The sequence below is a fragment of the Amphiura filiformis genome, chromosome 6, assembly GCF_039555335.1.
Source record: "Amphiura filiformis chromosome 6, Afil_fr2py, whole genome shotgun sequence".
NCBI classification, from domain to species: Eukaryota; Metazoa; Echinodermata; class Ophiuroidea; order Amphilepidida; family Amphiuridae; genus Amphiura; species Amphiura filiformis.
The window spans coordinates 5,850,283-5,863,964 of record NC_092633.1 but is presented as its reverse complement, the minus strand read 5'-3'; the positions used below and the strand labels follow the sequence as shown (position 1 = coordinate 5,863,964).

General features: G+C 36.0%; 1 protein-coding gene across 1 annotated transcript in view; it reads right to left on the bottom strand.

Annotated features, from left to right (window-relative positions):
- Nucleotides 1–13,682, bottom strand: part of LOC140154146 (uncharacterized) — a 67,348-nt gene that overhangs the window by 48,600 nt on the left and 5,066 nt on the right. Inside the window, exon 2 of the mRNA XM_072176753.1 lies at nt 2,275–2,412. Coding sequence (XP_072032854.1) covers nt 2,275–2,412 — 138 coding nt within the window. The remainder of the gene's footprint in view (nt 1–2,274; nt 2,413–13,682) is intronic.

The following is a 13,682-nucleotide window of genomic DNA, read 5'->3' as shown; positions in this document are numbered from 1 at the left end:
GCTATAATGACAAAATTGGCACATTTCGAGATTTTGAAGGTTTATTTGGACACTTGCTTGAAAAAGCAATGTTAATTTAAGTATCACAGGTTAATTGCCTATCTTTTTAACTTCGTCAAAGAAAACGAAATTAAAATTATCTATCATTGAATAATTATAATAAATTAACCAAATATACTATTTTAGCAATTCCGGCCAATCTGCAGACAAATAAAAGTTAATATGCAAAATTGATGCCAAAAGAAAACCGTACATGATATCAGGGTGCGGTTTTTTTCACAAACATATGTATACAAAGTTCTTTCAATTGATAACAAAAAATACACAAAAAGTAATCAATTATGCAAATTAGCTTATTACAGCTAATTCTGTATTCATGATATTATTATGTAAATTAGGCATGAGTAATTTTGATTTTTTTTTCAATATTTAATGAAAGTCTTTTCATTCATCATGAATTTGTCAAGTATGAACCTGTTATGATGTTGAGTAAAGAATCTGCAGTTAATTACTTTAATATAATACAAAAAATACTAACTTTGACATTTTGACGGTGTCTGGAATAGAATTTTCATTTTTTCTGTAAATATGGTATGTGTCACCATTGCTCAAAGCCAAATCCGAAAAGTAAAAATAAAAATTCATTTGCAATGAGACTTTAAATTAACATTTTGTTATCTGGATTAACATGGGAAGAGAAACGGTAAAAGGAACAGCCCCTCCATTATACCGCGTATACAAAAATGGTGTGACCTTGGACACACACAATGGCTTAGAGCTATTGTGGTTTGGAATATTACTCCTTTGAACTCACTTAAAAATGTTTTGTTTCAAATCGTTTTCCTCAAGTGTGCCATTCGTTGTCGACGGAAATAATTTACATGCTTAGAAAGATTAGTATTTCAGCTAAATGGTGGTAGATCTTGATTTTTCAAAAGGCCTATATTTATTGATTTATGAGGGATCTTCAACAATCCATAAAAACAGGTAGTAGCTCTTAAACGAAGCAATATTTATTTTTTTAAAAACCGATGGTAGTCACAGAAAGGTTTCACACACCATATATCAAAAATTCAAACAATTGTGATAAATAGCACATATGAGGAAATTAATTTTTCGGCATGGATGTTTGCCAAAATTGAACAACTTTCATGCGCGCGCTTTTCAATTTACTGTTATGCTTGCATGCACAGTGTGGCAGAAGTATTGTGCAGCCACTGTGACATGCCTACTAAAACACCATTTGAATGTTATTTCAGAGATACGTGGCGGCCATCTTGGATATCTCGGATTGCCCAAGGGTGACGATTTTACATCCCACGGAATCTTTTTCTACACCACTCAAAGCTCAATAACCAGCAAAAAACAAACTTTAACTGGCAAAACCATCTAACCCCCAAAATATGGTGTTTGCAGCCGGACTAATAGCATGATGTTTGGTTGCCGGTGAGTGCATAATTGATATGTTGATAACAGATCTATGAATGTTGTAGAATCAAAATCTTCATTATATGGACCACATTGAAGTCAAAGTAATTATCTATCCTATCCTGTCTCGTTTTATGGATAAAATTGACTCAAAATGTTATTGATGATATTATTGCTATCTTTAACAGAAAACACACAATGCAGACTATTACAGAATGGAGTAGGTAAGATGCCATGTCCATATAGCTTTGCAGGAGTTTCGGACTAACAATCAACACATTCAAAAAATACAGTTTAAAAGTGATTGTAGTGAATGATCAGTACTTTATCATGTGCTTGCCACTATCTACTTTATAGTAAACTATACATTGCGAAATAATATAGGCCCCTAAAATCATTTTAGAATAAAATGTGCATGTAAGTTGAGTTTACATAGCGAATTAACTAACAAATGCAGTGTATTTTTTTATTTTAGTAATAAGCATGGGTAAAAAGCAGTAAAGACAAAAAGACAGAACAATTTGGAGTAATATTAAAGAGTTGACAGGAGTTATAGGAGTTATAGGAGTTAATGTTTTTTGCTGTTTCAGTGTGCATGTTCTCACCATTGATGGTTTGGTGAACTGTCATGTTACATGGATGTAAGCGTGATCCTAAAAAATGCCTTTCACGGTGACCCAAACTATTTACAAGACCTCTTCTGCATTGAGGCTGGCCTTCCCTTTTAAAGGGAATTTTTATTTAACATCTGGGCCCTAAGTGTCGCATATCCTGTTCTATCACACTGTAGTTCTGTCAGGGGCTCAATAATCCATTCTTCCTTTAAAATTAAAGCTTACTACTTACTGATTTCTCTTTCTTCATTTTGTTCGTTCGGACTTTCATCGGTCCTGCTTATCATGACTGTTGATGTTCCTGTGTATGTAGTATCCTGTCCTGGAACCTCGACCATGGTGTAACTTGGAGCATGGAAGACATATTGAACTAAAAAAATAAACAAAATATCGGACCGATTACGTTTGTGCCGTCAAAATATTTTAAATTTGCAGCGAGTTCTTAGGTGGTACCGTAAAACCTCGTCTATAAGCATATATAGGGTTTTTGATGAAAGCTTATATAACTTTAACGAACCAGGCGTATATATACCAATACAATAGATTGGTCTTACAATAATACTTGTTTTTGTATGCTTGGATCTGTAATTTATTTGCATAAACTCCATAATGGCGCCTGGAATCATTTAGCTTTCAACAGAAGCACTTTATATGCTTGTAGACGGGGTTTTACGGTATATGTCATGACATGTATTAAGGCCAAAATAATTTTGGAAATCAGAAAAAAGGTTATTTTAGTGTACAAAAGAATACCGACCCTATTTTTGGAAATTCCTGATTGTTCAAATTCATTTGAGGGCAAGCAAACATTTTTTTCTTGGCCTAAGCGTAATATTATAGTACAGTTTGTGTCACCCGCTCTGACAATATCAGGACTGATGTATATTTAACATTCATTTTTTAGATTTAATACATCTCAGCTAAACGGGGACGGTCCCCATTGCAGTGACATCCACAGTTGGAATGTAAAGCTTCGTAAAATCGTCCACGTTTGCCGGCAGGCACATACGCACATGGTACACTGAATTATTTGTTGGGGTTACTTAGAATTTAAGGTTATTATGTAAGACCCTGTTCACATTAGAAAATTTCTTCATTCGACGAAGATAAGTTAATCTTGATTAATTAATTAAGCATGCGTACACCCAGCAAACACAAAACGTTTTCGACATCATTCGCAAAAGGTTATAAAAGGTTGTCAGAAAACGTTTAAATGTCGGGTTATATAAAGGGTACATTAATGGTATAAAACGTTTTCATAACATTAAATAACATTTGTTGGTAATTTACTGCACAGCAAACACAAATGTTTTACAGAAAACATTTAAATGGCGGGTTATATAAAGGGTATAAAACGTTTGAATAACATTCCAAAAACATTTTTGAAAACTTGGTACAAATCATTCTAAACAGAATGTTATTTTGGGGTTGAAAAAATATTTTGCAAAAAATGTTTGCCCAAAATATTTACAATAACGTTTTTAAAATGTTTTCACGACCTTTATACAACCCGACATTTAAATGTTATTAAAACGTTTTGTAAAAAACATTTTAAGGACATTTCTGTGTTTGCTGGGTGCAAGTATTTTAACATAATGTTATTTAAGTATTGACAAAATATTTTGCCAAAATGTTTGCAAAAATAGTTTACAATGAAATTTCGAAAACATTTTAAAATATTGTTGTAGTGTGTTTTCATACAAATGTTTTAAAACGATTTCATTACCTTAATATAACCCGACATTTTAATGTTATTAAAACGTTTTTACCAAAACCAAAACCCAAAATATAACTTATTTAAAACGTTTTATAAACGTTTTTGTGTTTGCTGGGCACATTACGCTGAACGAAGACCGGGAACGAAGACTGGGAACCAAGGGAGAACAGTGCCAGTGCATTGATTGGTCACCCAGGTTAAATAAGAAATAAATAAATAAATAAATAAAACGAAGACATTGCACTGTACACATTTCATAAAAATTAACGAAGCTCAAACGAAGTTATTAACGCCCGGCTATTATTAAAGCCGGCGAAGGTCACTTGTCACATGATCACTTTCCTTCGTTGAACGAAGCGAGCGTACACATTACAAAATTTGCTTTGTCAAACGAAGTATTCCTTCGTCGAAACAACCTTTTTAGTTTCGTTGAACGAAGCAATTTTAATCTTCGTCGAATGAAGAAAAGTGCGTACACATTAGGAAATAACGATTTTTAAACTTCGTTCGAGGTTCGTCAAAAGAAGAAAATTTCGCCAGATTCAAGTAACTTGAGATCATTTGGTTAGCAGTACTTAATTAAAGGAGTATTTCGAGATCCTAGCATTCTCATTTTGTGACATTTTCCAATAGATATCCATGCAAGTGTTACAATTAAGCATGAGAACAAATGAACACGAATCCCAACCGGCACACAACCCAACTTGAAAAAAAGCAACCGGGGAATGTGCCGGCATGGGAATCGAACCCTCGACCTTCCGATCTCTAGACGGACACCTTATCCATTAGGGTACCAGTTCCAACTGATAAACGGTGGTTAAAACTGGGTCTAATGTTAGCAGCCGTGGTATACAATACACACAAACAAATATTACGCAAGTACACGAGTGAGAAAATCATTACTGATGCTTAATCGTGTCCCCAGTATAGTAAAGTAGGTAATGGGGGATACGCATCCTGCACAAGAACAAATAAACACAATGGGGAACGATTGCTCGAATGTGCCGGCATGGAAATCGAAGGTGCCGGCATGATCTCCTTCACTTGTGAACTTGCGTAATATTTGTTTGTGTGTATTGTATACCACGGCTGCTAACATTAGACCCAGTTTTAACCACTGTTTATCAGTGGGAGCTGGTAGCCTAATGGATAAGGCGTCCGTCTAGAGATCGGAAGGTCGTGGGTTCGATACCCATGCCGGCATATTCCCTTGCTTTTTTTTTCAAGTTGGATTATGTGCCGGTTTGCATTCGTGTTTATTTATTGTCATGTTTAATTGTAACACTTTGGGTTGATAAACTGTTCATTCCTTCTTATTAAATATAGCCTATTCAGTTTCCTCTTATAGCGAGCAATCGTTCCCTATCATGCCTATTGTGTTTATTTGTTCTTGTGCAGGTTGCGTATCCCTTAACCTACTTTACATTAAAAGACACTTAAATAGCATGTTAATATTATCATTGGTCCGTGAAAAGGGGAAAATATTTTGTTCTCAAATTGAAACTAAATGTAAATATCCATTTTTTTACTTTACTGTTGCTCATTTATGACCAGCTGGTTGTTAGCCATATGTAATAAGAAGGTCATAGCTGATTTAGTTGCTGAGATATTGCCCTTTAAACGGGGTACTTTGTAAAGTGGTCTGCTATTGATCAAATTCAAATTCAGTTCAACATGCTCAAGGTCAACCATTTTCGGCAAAAAAGGGGAAATAGCTTTTTTCTTATGACCTCACTTTGGAGGGCACAAAAGGTACCCACGACCAATGGTAGAACAACATCCAAGAAGTCGGATGTATTGTACACTCATTCTGTTTTTGATTAGCATGGAATGACCTTCGCGAATTTGAGCGCCATCTGGGACTCAAGTACACTTTTCTTGTGGCCTCTGGATTTATTTTGATCATCATGCTTCAATGAACATACAAGCACCTTTGCAGTTTTAGGACTTGTATACTATGACCATGACCATAACGATACATCACACATGTCATATCATCATATTTATCACAGGTAGTCATGCTGATGGTCAGAATTTAGTCGGCCATGACTGGGTCCCCCGCGCACCACACTGGTGTTGTGACTGCCCAATTGGGTGAATTAAAGCCGCTTAAAAATCAATGTTATGTTGTATTGTGTTGTAAACTTTCATCATTCTATTGTCTACGTGTAACACGGGTGATGAAATGCTGTTTAAAATCCCCGCCAAGGACATATCATTTCATATTTTCGGTGGGATATACCCGACGGGGACCCAGCTATGGCTGCCATTGAGGTGTAGGTGTCCATTTAGTGAATTACCTATCCAGCAAGTAGAATAAACAACCTCGTCTCTTTTTTTGAAAATAGACACATCTTGAAGGTCATCACAAGAAAGTTATGCTTATGCAAAATGAAGCAAATTCCTATTGCCAACTTGGTAAAATGCATTAGGAAACGAATTTGGAGAAAACCTTCTGTTAATAAAATACTATGCTGAGCCACCAGCCTGGGTGGCTCACGCTCCAGTAAATTCAGATGATTGAGCTCAGTAATACATCAAAGAATGTCTTCCAATTCATGAAAACAAATACATAATCAGCTTATCGGATTAAAAGCTTAGAGGGAAGGTCTTGCTGCTGAGCGAGTGCTTGTAATTATCAGAAGGTTTTCTCCAAATTCATTCTCTAATGGTATATTCGTACATCATAGCACTCAGTTTTGGTTTGTGGTTTCGAAATACTGCAATTAAACATTGGTTCTTTCAAATATGAGACGCAAAAATCCAAATCTACTACATACAAACAATCATTATATCCCGGGGGCACTCCAACTTTGGAGGTGACGCGTATGTACGTAGGGCTGTTAAGACCCCCTTTTTCAGCATCGCTATCACCCAAAGACCCCATATTTTTTTACGAACACATGCTCTGTCACCGGAAGACCCACTATTTTTCCATTTGATCTGTCACCCAAAGACCCTTGCAAGTTCAATTTGAACAGCAACTTTCATTTATCACAGATTTTGTTACTTATTTTGAAAAAAAACCAGATATTTGAAGCCATTTAGAACTAGAAATTCGATTTTCGAGATTTCTGTGGTCCTGTTTCGGCTGTCACCCAAAGATTCCATTTTAAAAAAAAAGGTCATGTTCTCACCCAATGACCCCATATTTGTTACATTTTGCTCTCACCGAATGCCAAAAATCATGCTCTCACCCAATGACCCCATATTTGTTACATTTTGCTCTCGCCGAATGCCCCTTTGTGCGAAAGTGCCAGCCCTACACCTATATCCAGGCGGTGGCGGATGCGATATCGCCATTTTTGACGTCGCCATTGGATTAACACACAATCATGAAATCTTCACAAACAATTCTAAATTTGTTATGTGGTGTCAAAGCAAAATTATCTTACTCTAAAACCGTTGGGGTACGACAATGTACCACGCTGTAAGCCTATGTTATTTTTCAATTTATAACTGCTAACCGTGTATTTTGAATGGGGCTGTCAGTGTATTTTCGCCAGCCTCGAACGTCAAGTGCCCTCCCGGCATAGATATCTGATAACTTTCCATGGTAGAGATTAGACCAAACTTTCCATGGTAGAGATTGGACCAAAGACAAATTACACCTAAATTAAGTGTAAATTCGGGTTTAAACCGCTATGGCGAAAAAATCATTTCAGAAAAAAAAAACAATTTCATATTATAGACCCATTTGGCTAGAGTGAACCTATGAAGGCGCCTAAGTTACAGTTTATAATAAAAATTCCCTTTAAAAGGGAAAGCCAGCTTCAATGTAGAAGAGGTCTTGTAATTAGTTTAGGTGGAAGGCATTTTATTGAAGGGATAACGATTATGCTATCTGGGAAATTATTTAATTTTATCGGCATTTGTATACGAGCTTATACGGTGCCACTTATGGGTAGTATTGACTTTGTTATAAGACACAAAATATTACTATTATTTAACTTGTTTTATGTGCAACTTGCTTGAAGTACAGCTAAGTACATGTTGTTTACTGAAGATCCATAGATTTCAATAAGGGTTAAGTCACATGCATCTAGGAATAAGGTGCGATACCGTAGCCTCTCAAGATAAAATTGAGTCCAGTTAATTAGTTTTAAGATTCTAATTTAATATTTATCAAGTTTTTTCACAATTATTTGGAAATCATAAGCACATACCACTGAATATTTGTCTTGTAACTGAAACTTGTATGTTCTATACAATGTATAGCTATATATCATTGATTAAAAGGAAACCAATGCTGCATCAACTTTGTATAATTATTCTATATAATGTAGGCTATATCATTTATAATGCTTTTTATCAAGTTCTTCAATTGCAATAATAATAAGAAGCATTAACACATATCACTGCATATTTGCAATAAAATGATATAGGCCTATTTTTATAATAATGTTGTGGCGATATATTATTTTATAGCCCGTGCCTTCTATTTTAATTAATTTATTTATTCAAAATTATGGTGTCATTCACCTCGAGTGAGATCACTCTCTCGTATCATTTCGATTAGACTATCGTTAAACGTCACAATGGTCTTTTGTAAACGAAGGTTTTGTGGACGATGCAAACGGATGTTTAATTGTAGTCTGTGGCATTCACTCAGATGGTTAACATCTCTCCATAAACTCTCCGTGTGCGTCAAGATTTGAACACAACTTCTTAGTTTAGAGCGAGTACAATTCTCGCTAATTATTACTGGATAATGGAGTTTGTTCTACTCCTAGTTCTCTTGTTAGTTTTAATATAAAGTTTCATACCGAATGAAGAAGATGTAGTAAGTAATAAATATAACTTAATTAACAGTAAATTGGGTTTTGATTGTCTTCATGTTTGTGTGATAATACTCGTGCTTGGCTGATTCTAAAAGCCTAAATAAGTCCCTGGTTGAACCTCTGGTTCTATGAAGAACTTTATTTTAGCGCCCCTACTCAGGCCAAATCTATGATGAAGAGACGATGAACCGAATACCAATCTGAGGGACTAGCCGAGACGAGTGAACCAAGACGCATCTACCAAGCTGTGTGATTATTCCCTGGTACCTACCTCGCCGGTTAAAATATTTAGCGAGTCCTATTCCCAAAGTTCTTTATTAGAAATGGTGGAGAAAGCCAAGGCGTTTTGATATTTTTATATCAATGTTATTTTAAAGATCACACTTACAAGAGACAATTTTACCCAATATTATATATTAATACATCTTGTTCATCGCCGGCCGAAGACGTCAGCGGAGTTTCTGAGTGATGCTACGGGCTACCCTTACCATTTTTGTTTCAAATTTTTATTTTGGTAAGTTAAAATGATGGTGGTAAGTTTTGTTTTGGTGGCATCAACATATATTGTATGTTTTATCTATAGTCTAGGCACGTAGTAGGCCTATTTCATTTCAAAATTTGGCGAGTTGAGTAATTTTGCGCTAGACATGGGCGTTGGCTGCCAATCGATACCAGCTGTGTATGTGACGGGTTTGCTTTAATATGTAATCAATGGAGTGTACAATTGTATTCATTGAATTGAAGCTTGCTTTCTTTGGTCAGTCCTTATAAGCTTGGCTTTGTATTGTGTTTGATTGTTCATTCAGCCGTCATAAACTGTGGCGTGGCATGTATTTAAAATTCGCGCACAGTTTACTCATTCAATTGAATATGCTTTCTTTGTCAGTCATTCGGGTTCATTGATGGTCATCATGTTTGTAGTATGTACTATCATTGCTAATATGAATTATTTGATCAATGAATTAATGACATGTAAATAGTATAATGGAAACTTGTATGTAGGTTATTTGCAAAACTTTGTTGATGTGAATTAATAAGTTGACTTATATTCGAAATTATTTTGCTTTATTAAAGCGAGTCAATTTATAAACTTATTTTGATGACAAATATTGTGATGGATTTAATTTTTGTAAGCATCCATGGCTTCTGGTGATGATGAAATTAAATTAGAAGAAAAGTTGAATGATAGCTCTGAAGAAATTTCTAATACATCTGATAGTAGTTCTGATGATGAAATATTAGATTTTGATTTAAACATGACTACTAAATACGACATGTACGATTTAAAAATCAAATATTCAGGAGATCCTGAAGATGATTTAGATTCTTTTATTACCAAATTTTCAAATTATGCTGCACTTCGAGATTATACTGCGCCAAAAGCAGCATTGGCTCTGACAATTAAAATTGAGGGCAATGCTAGCGTCTTTCTTGAGTCAATACCCGAAAGCGACAAGGATACGGTTGATAAGATTAAGGCTCTTCTTAAGGAGAATTTTGAGGGTGATTCGTGGCGTTGGGGAATTGAATCAAAATTGCTGTCGCGTAAACAACTCACCAATGAAACTTTGGACGTATACGCGTCAGATGTTATGCGCTGGTGCAGACAAGTTGGTAAAACAGATTCCGAGCAAATGTCAATTTTTTGTCAGAGGTCTATTGCCTCCTTTGCGTGGATTTGTGTTTTCCAAAGAACCTAAGACATTCCGTAATGCATTAGACGCGGCACGATTAGGTATCGCAGTGCAGCAAACCGCTGAAAGTGACACATCTAGTATTTAAACTGTAGAAAACTCTAGTAATTCAGTGGATGAAGTAAATGTAACATTGGATTCTGTAGCAAGCATGCTTTCTAATATAAGTACTAGACTGGGGAAGTTAGAAAGTGACAAAGATAGTAAAAGGTTTTCTTTGCAAACTCAAACCAAGATCATGTGCCCATCAATAGGTCTACCAAACGAAACATAACATGTTATAGATGTGGACGTATAGGCCATGGGTGGAGAAAATGTTATGCAAAACAGGGAATTGACGGTAAACCTTTAAACTAATGTACCCATCTGCGAGGGATCGTAAGAGAAACAAGCATGTTCAAAAACATGCAGGTGGGAGTGAGTATAGTCGTAAGAATGAACATGTATTTGCCAATTGTGACAAAAAGGAGGACATAGCCCTTTACCACCTTATGGACAGAGTGATATGAACAATTCCGATTTATTTGTTGAAATTAATTTGTCTGATTCAAATACCATTTCGGCTTCCATAAATTGTAATCCAGTTGAATGTTTGGTTGACACAGGTGCTTCAATTAATTTAATAAACCATGATTGGTTGTATTCAAACCTGCATTCAGTTCATCATATGATACAAAAACCTCGTATTAAATCTGCTCGAGTAGCAAATGGTAGTGATTTAGAGGTAACAGGATTTATTGTTTTGGTCATATCTGTCAATGGTGTACTTTTTCCGGTGCCTTTGAATATTGCACGCAATCTTAGTTCTTGCATCATTTTAGGCAAGAAGTTTTTGAAGAAACATTGTGCCATTATTGATTGTGGTTATAGTAAGTTGAAGCTCAAAAAGCGTAGTCAGATTAGAGTGCTAGAGAAACAAGTAATGCCCCCTCACACTCAGTCTGTAGTTTGTGCAAAGATAAACAATAGGCTACCAGTACAAACCATTGGTCTCTGTCAAGGTGGTAGGCGTGTTACTGCCCTGGGAATTTTAGTTGCCAATACGGTGTCAAGTGTAATTGATCAATGTGCTCATTTAGTTGTAATGAATACAACTGATGAACCAATCATTTTGTATCCTAGGACTAAATTAGGCACTTTTACACTGATGGAATCTGAGAAAATAGTTCCATTTCCTAACTTGAAGGAAGAATTTGTCAATGAAATTCACTCATCGCCAATTGATAGTAAGGATGCGGATCCTAGGCTTCAAGAAGTACTTTCTAAAGTCTCTGTAAACACTGATCATTTGTCATCTTCAGAAATGTCAGAAATTACTAATTTGTTCAATGAATACATTGATATATTTAAAGTGGAAGGAGGTCCGCATGGAGATTATTCTGGTGTAAAACATGAAATAAAAACAAATGGACATCCACCAATTAGATCTCGACCATATAGATATACTCCACATATTCAAGCGGAAATCAAGAAACAAGTCAATGAAATGTTAGATCAAGGAATTATTAAAGAGTCAACTAGTCCATGGTGTTTTCCTGTATGTATGGTACCCAAGGCTGGTTCTCCAGGTTCTTATAGATTTGCGATAAATTTCAAGAAATTGAATGATATTTGTCCACGTGACAATTTTCCTTTGCCAAACATTAACGACGCACTAGATAGCTTAGGCGCTGCCAAACCCAAATACTTCTCAACTTTAGACCTTGCTTCAGGTTATTGGCAAATAGGCTTAGAAGAGAGTTCAAAACCTCTCACCGCTTTTGTGACACAAGATGGTCTATTTGAATTCCAAAGAATGCCATTTGGCCTTCATAATGCTCCTGCGACATTTCAACGCGCTATGCAAGAAGTTTTGAGAGGTCTTAACTGGCAGTTTGTTCTATGTTATCTGGATGACGTCATCATTTTCAGTAATTCATTTTCTGAGCATTTATGTCATCTAAAACAAGTGTTTGACCGTTTTCGTCAAGCTGGTCTAAAACTACAGCCAAAGAAATGTTCATTTGGTCAGAAAGAAGTGAAATACTTAGGTCATATAGTGAGTGAAAATGGTGTTGCGACAGATCCTGACAAAGTCAAAATTGTAAAGGAGTATCCCCCACCTACCAAGGTCTCTGAGGTCAGGTCATTTTTGGGTTTTGTAGGGTACTACAGAAAATACATCAAAGATTTTTGTAAGATTGCAGAACCCCTCACCAATTTAACAAGAAAAGAAGTGCACTTCGTTTGGGATGAATAGTGCAAAACTGCTTTTGAAACACTCAAACAAAAGTTGCAAGAACCACCAATTTTGGCCTATCCTAGATTTGATGGCACGGAATTCATTTTACAAACCGATGCCAGTGGGGTAGGCTTAGGATTCATTTTGGCTCAGAATCAAGATGGAAAAGAACGAGTCATATCTTATGGTGGTAGAGCTTTGCACAAAGGTGAGAAGAATTACACGACCACAGAATTAGAGGCCTTGGCAGTTGTTGAAGGAGTCAAAAAATATGCCCCATATCTACAACATGGTGTAAAATATACAGTAGTCACAGATCATTGTGCACTGAAATGGCTTTTCAGCAAGAAACAAACAATTGGTCACTTAGCTAGGTGGGCAATTAAACTTCAAGCATATACATTTGATGTAGTACATGTCAGGGGACGCAATAATGGTAACGCTGATGCACTTAGTAGGTTAAACTATGACTATCTAAACACTTGTGTCGATTGTAACCATTGTAAGACTGATTCACAAAATTCTGAAGAATTAAACAATGTATGGATAGGTTCAGACTTAGACAAGATTTCGGAAGACGTCTTGTCTGAGCTGCCTGATGACAATGTAGATAGTGATGTTAGAAGTGACACAAAACCTGAAGTGAATGTTGTCAAAAATATACGTTATCAATATGGTAAACGTGTTGGGAATGACAAAAGGTGGAAAACAAAGATGTACCGACTCTTCCAGCTGAAATCAATTTACAAGGGTTTAAAGATGCACTACTGACCGATACTTTTTCTAGTTCTATGTTGAATTTTCTAGAGCACGACAAATTGCCAGATGATGCTCTCAAAGCTAGAAATCTGTTGTTGCAGGCTGATCAATATTATGTCCATGAAGGATTATTATATCACATTTGGCATACTCCAGCAAAGAGGCACATGCCAGAAAGGAATACTTATCAGTTGTATATTCCAATCACTTTTGTTGATACAGTTCTGAACAACTGCCATGATCACGTGTTAGCTGCACATTTTGGATTTCAAAGAACTTACAGCAAAATTCGTCAGCGGTACTTCTGGAAAGGGATGTATCGTGATGTAGATAACTGGGTTAGATCTTGCATATCCTGTTCTCAACGCAAAACGCATAGGCACAAAGTTATCGCCCCAATGCAAATCATGACAGTACCAGGTGCTTTCCAACGCGTTAGTGTTGATATTTTAGGACCTTTACCAATTA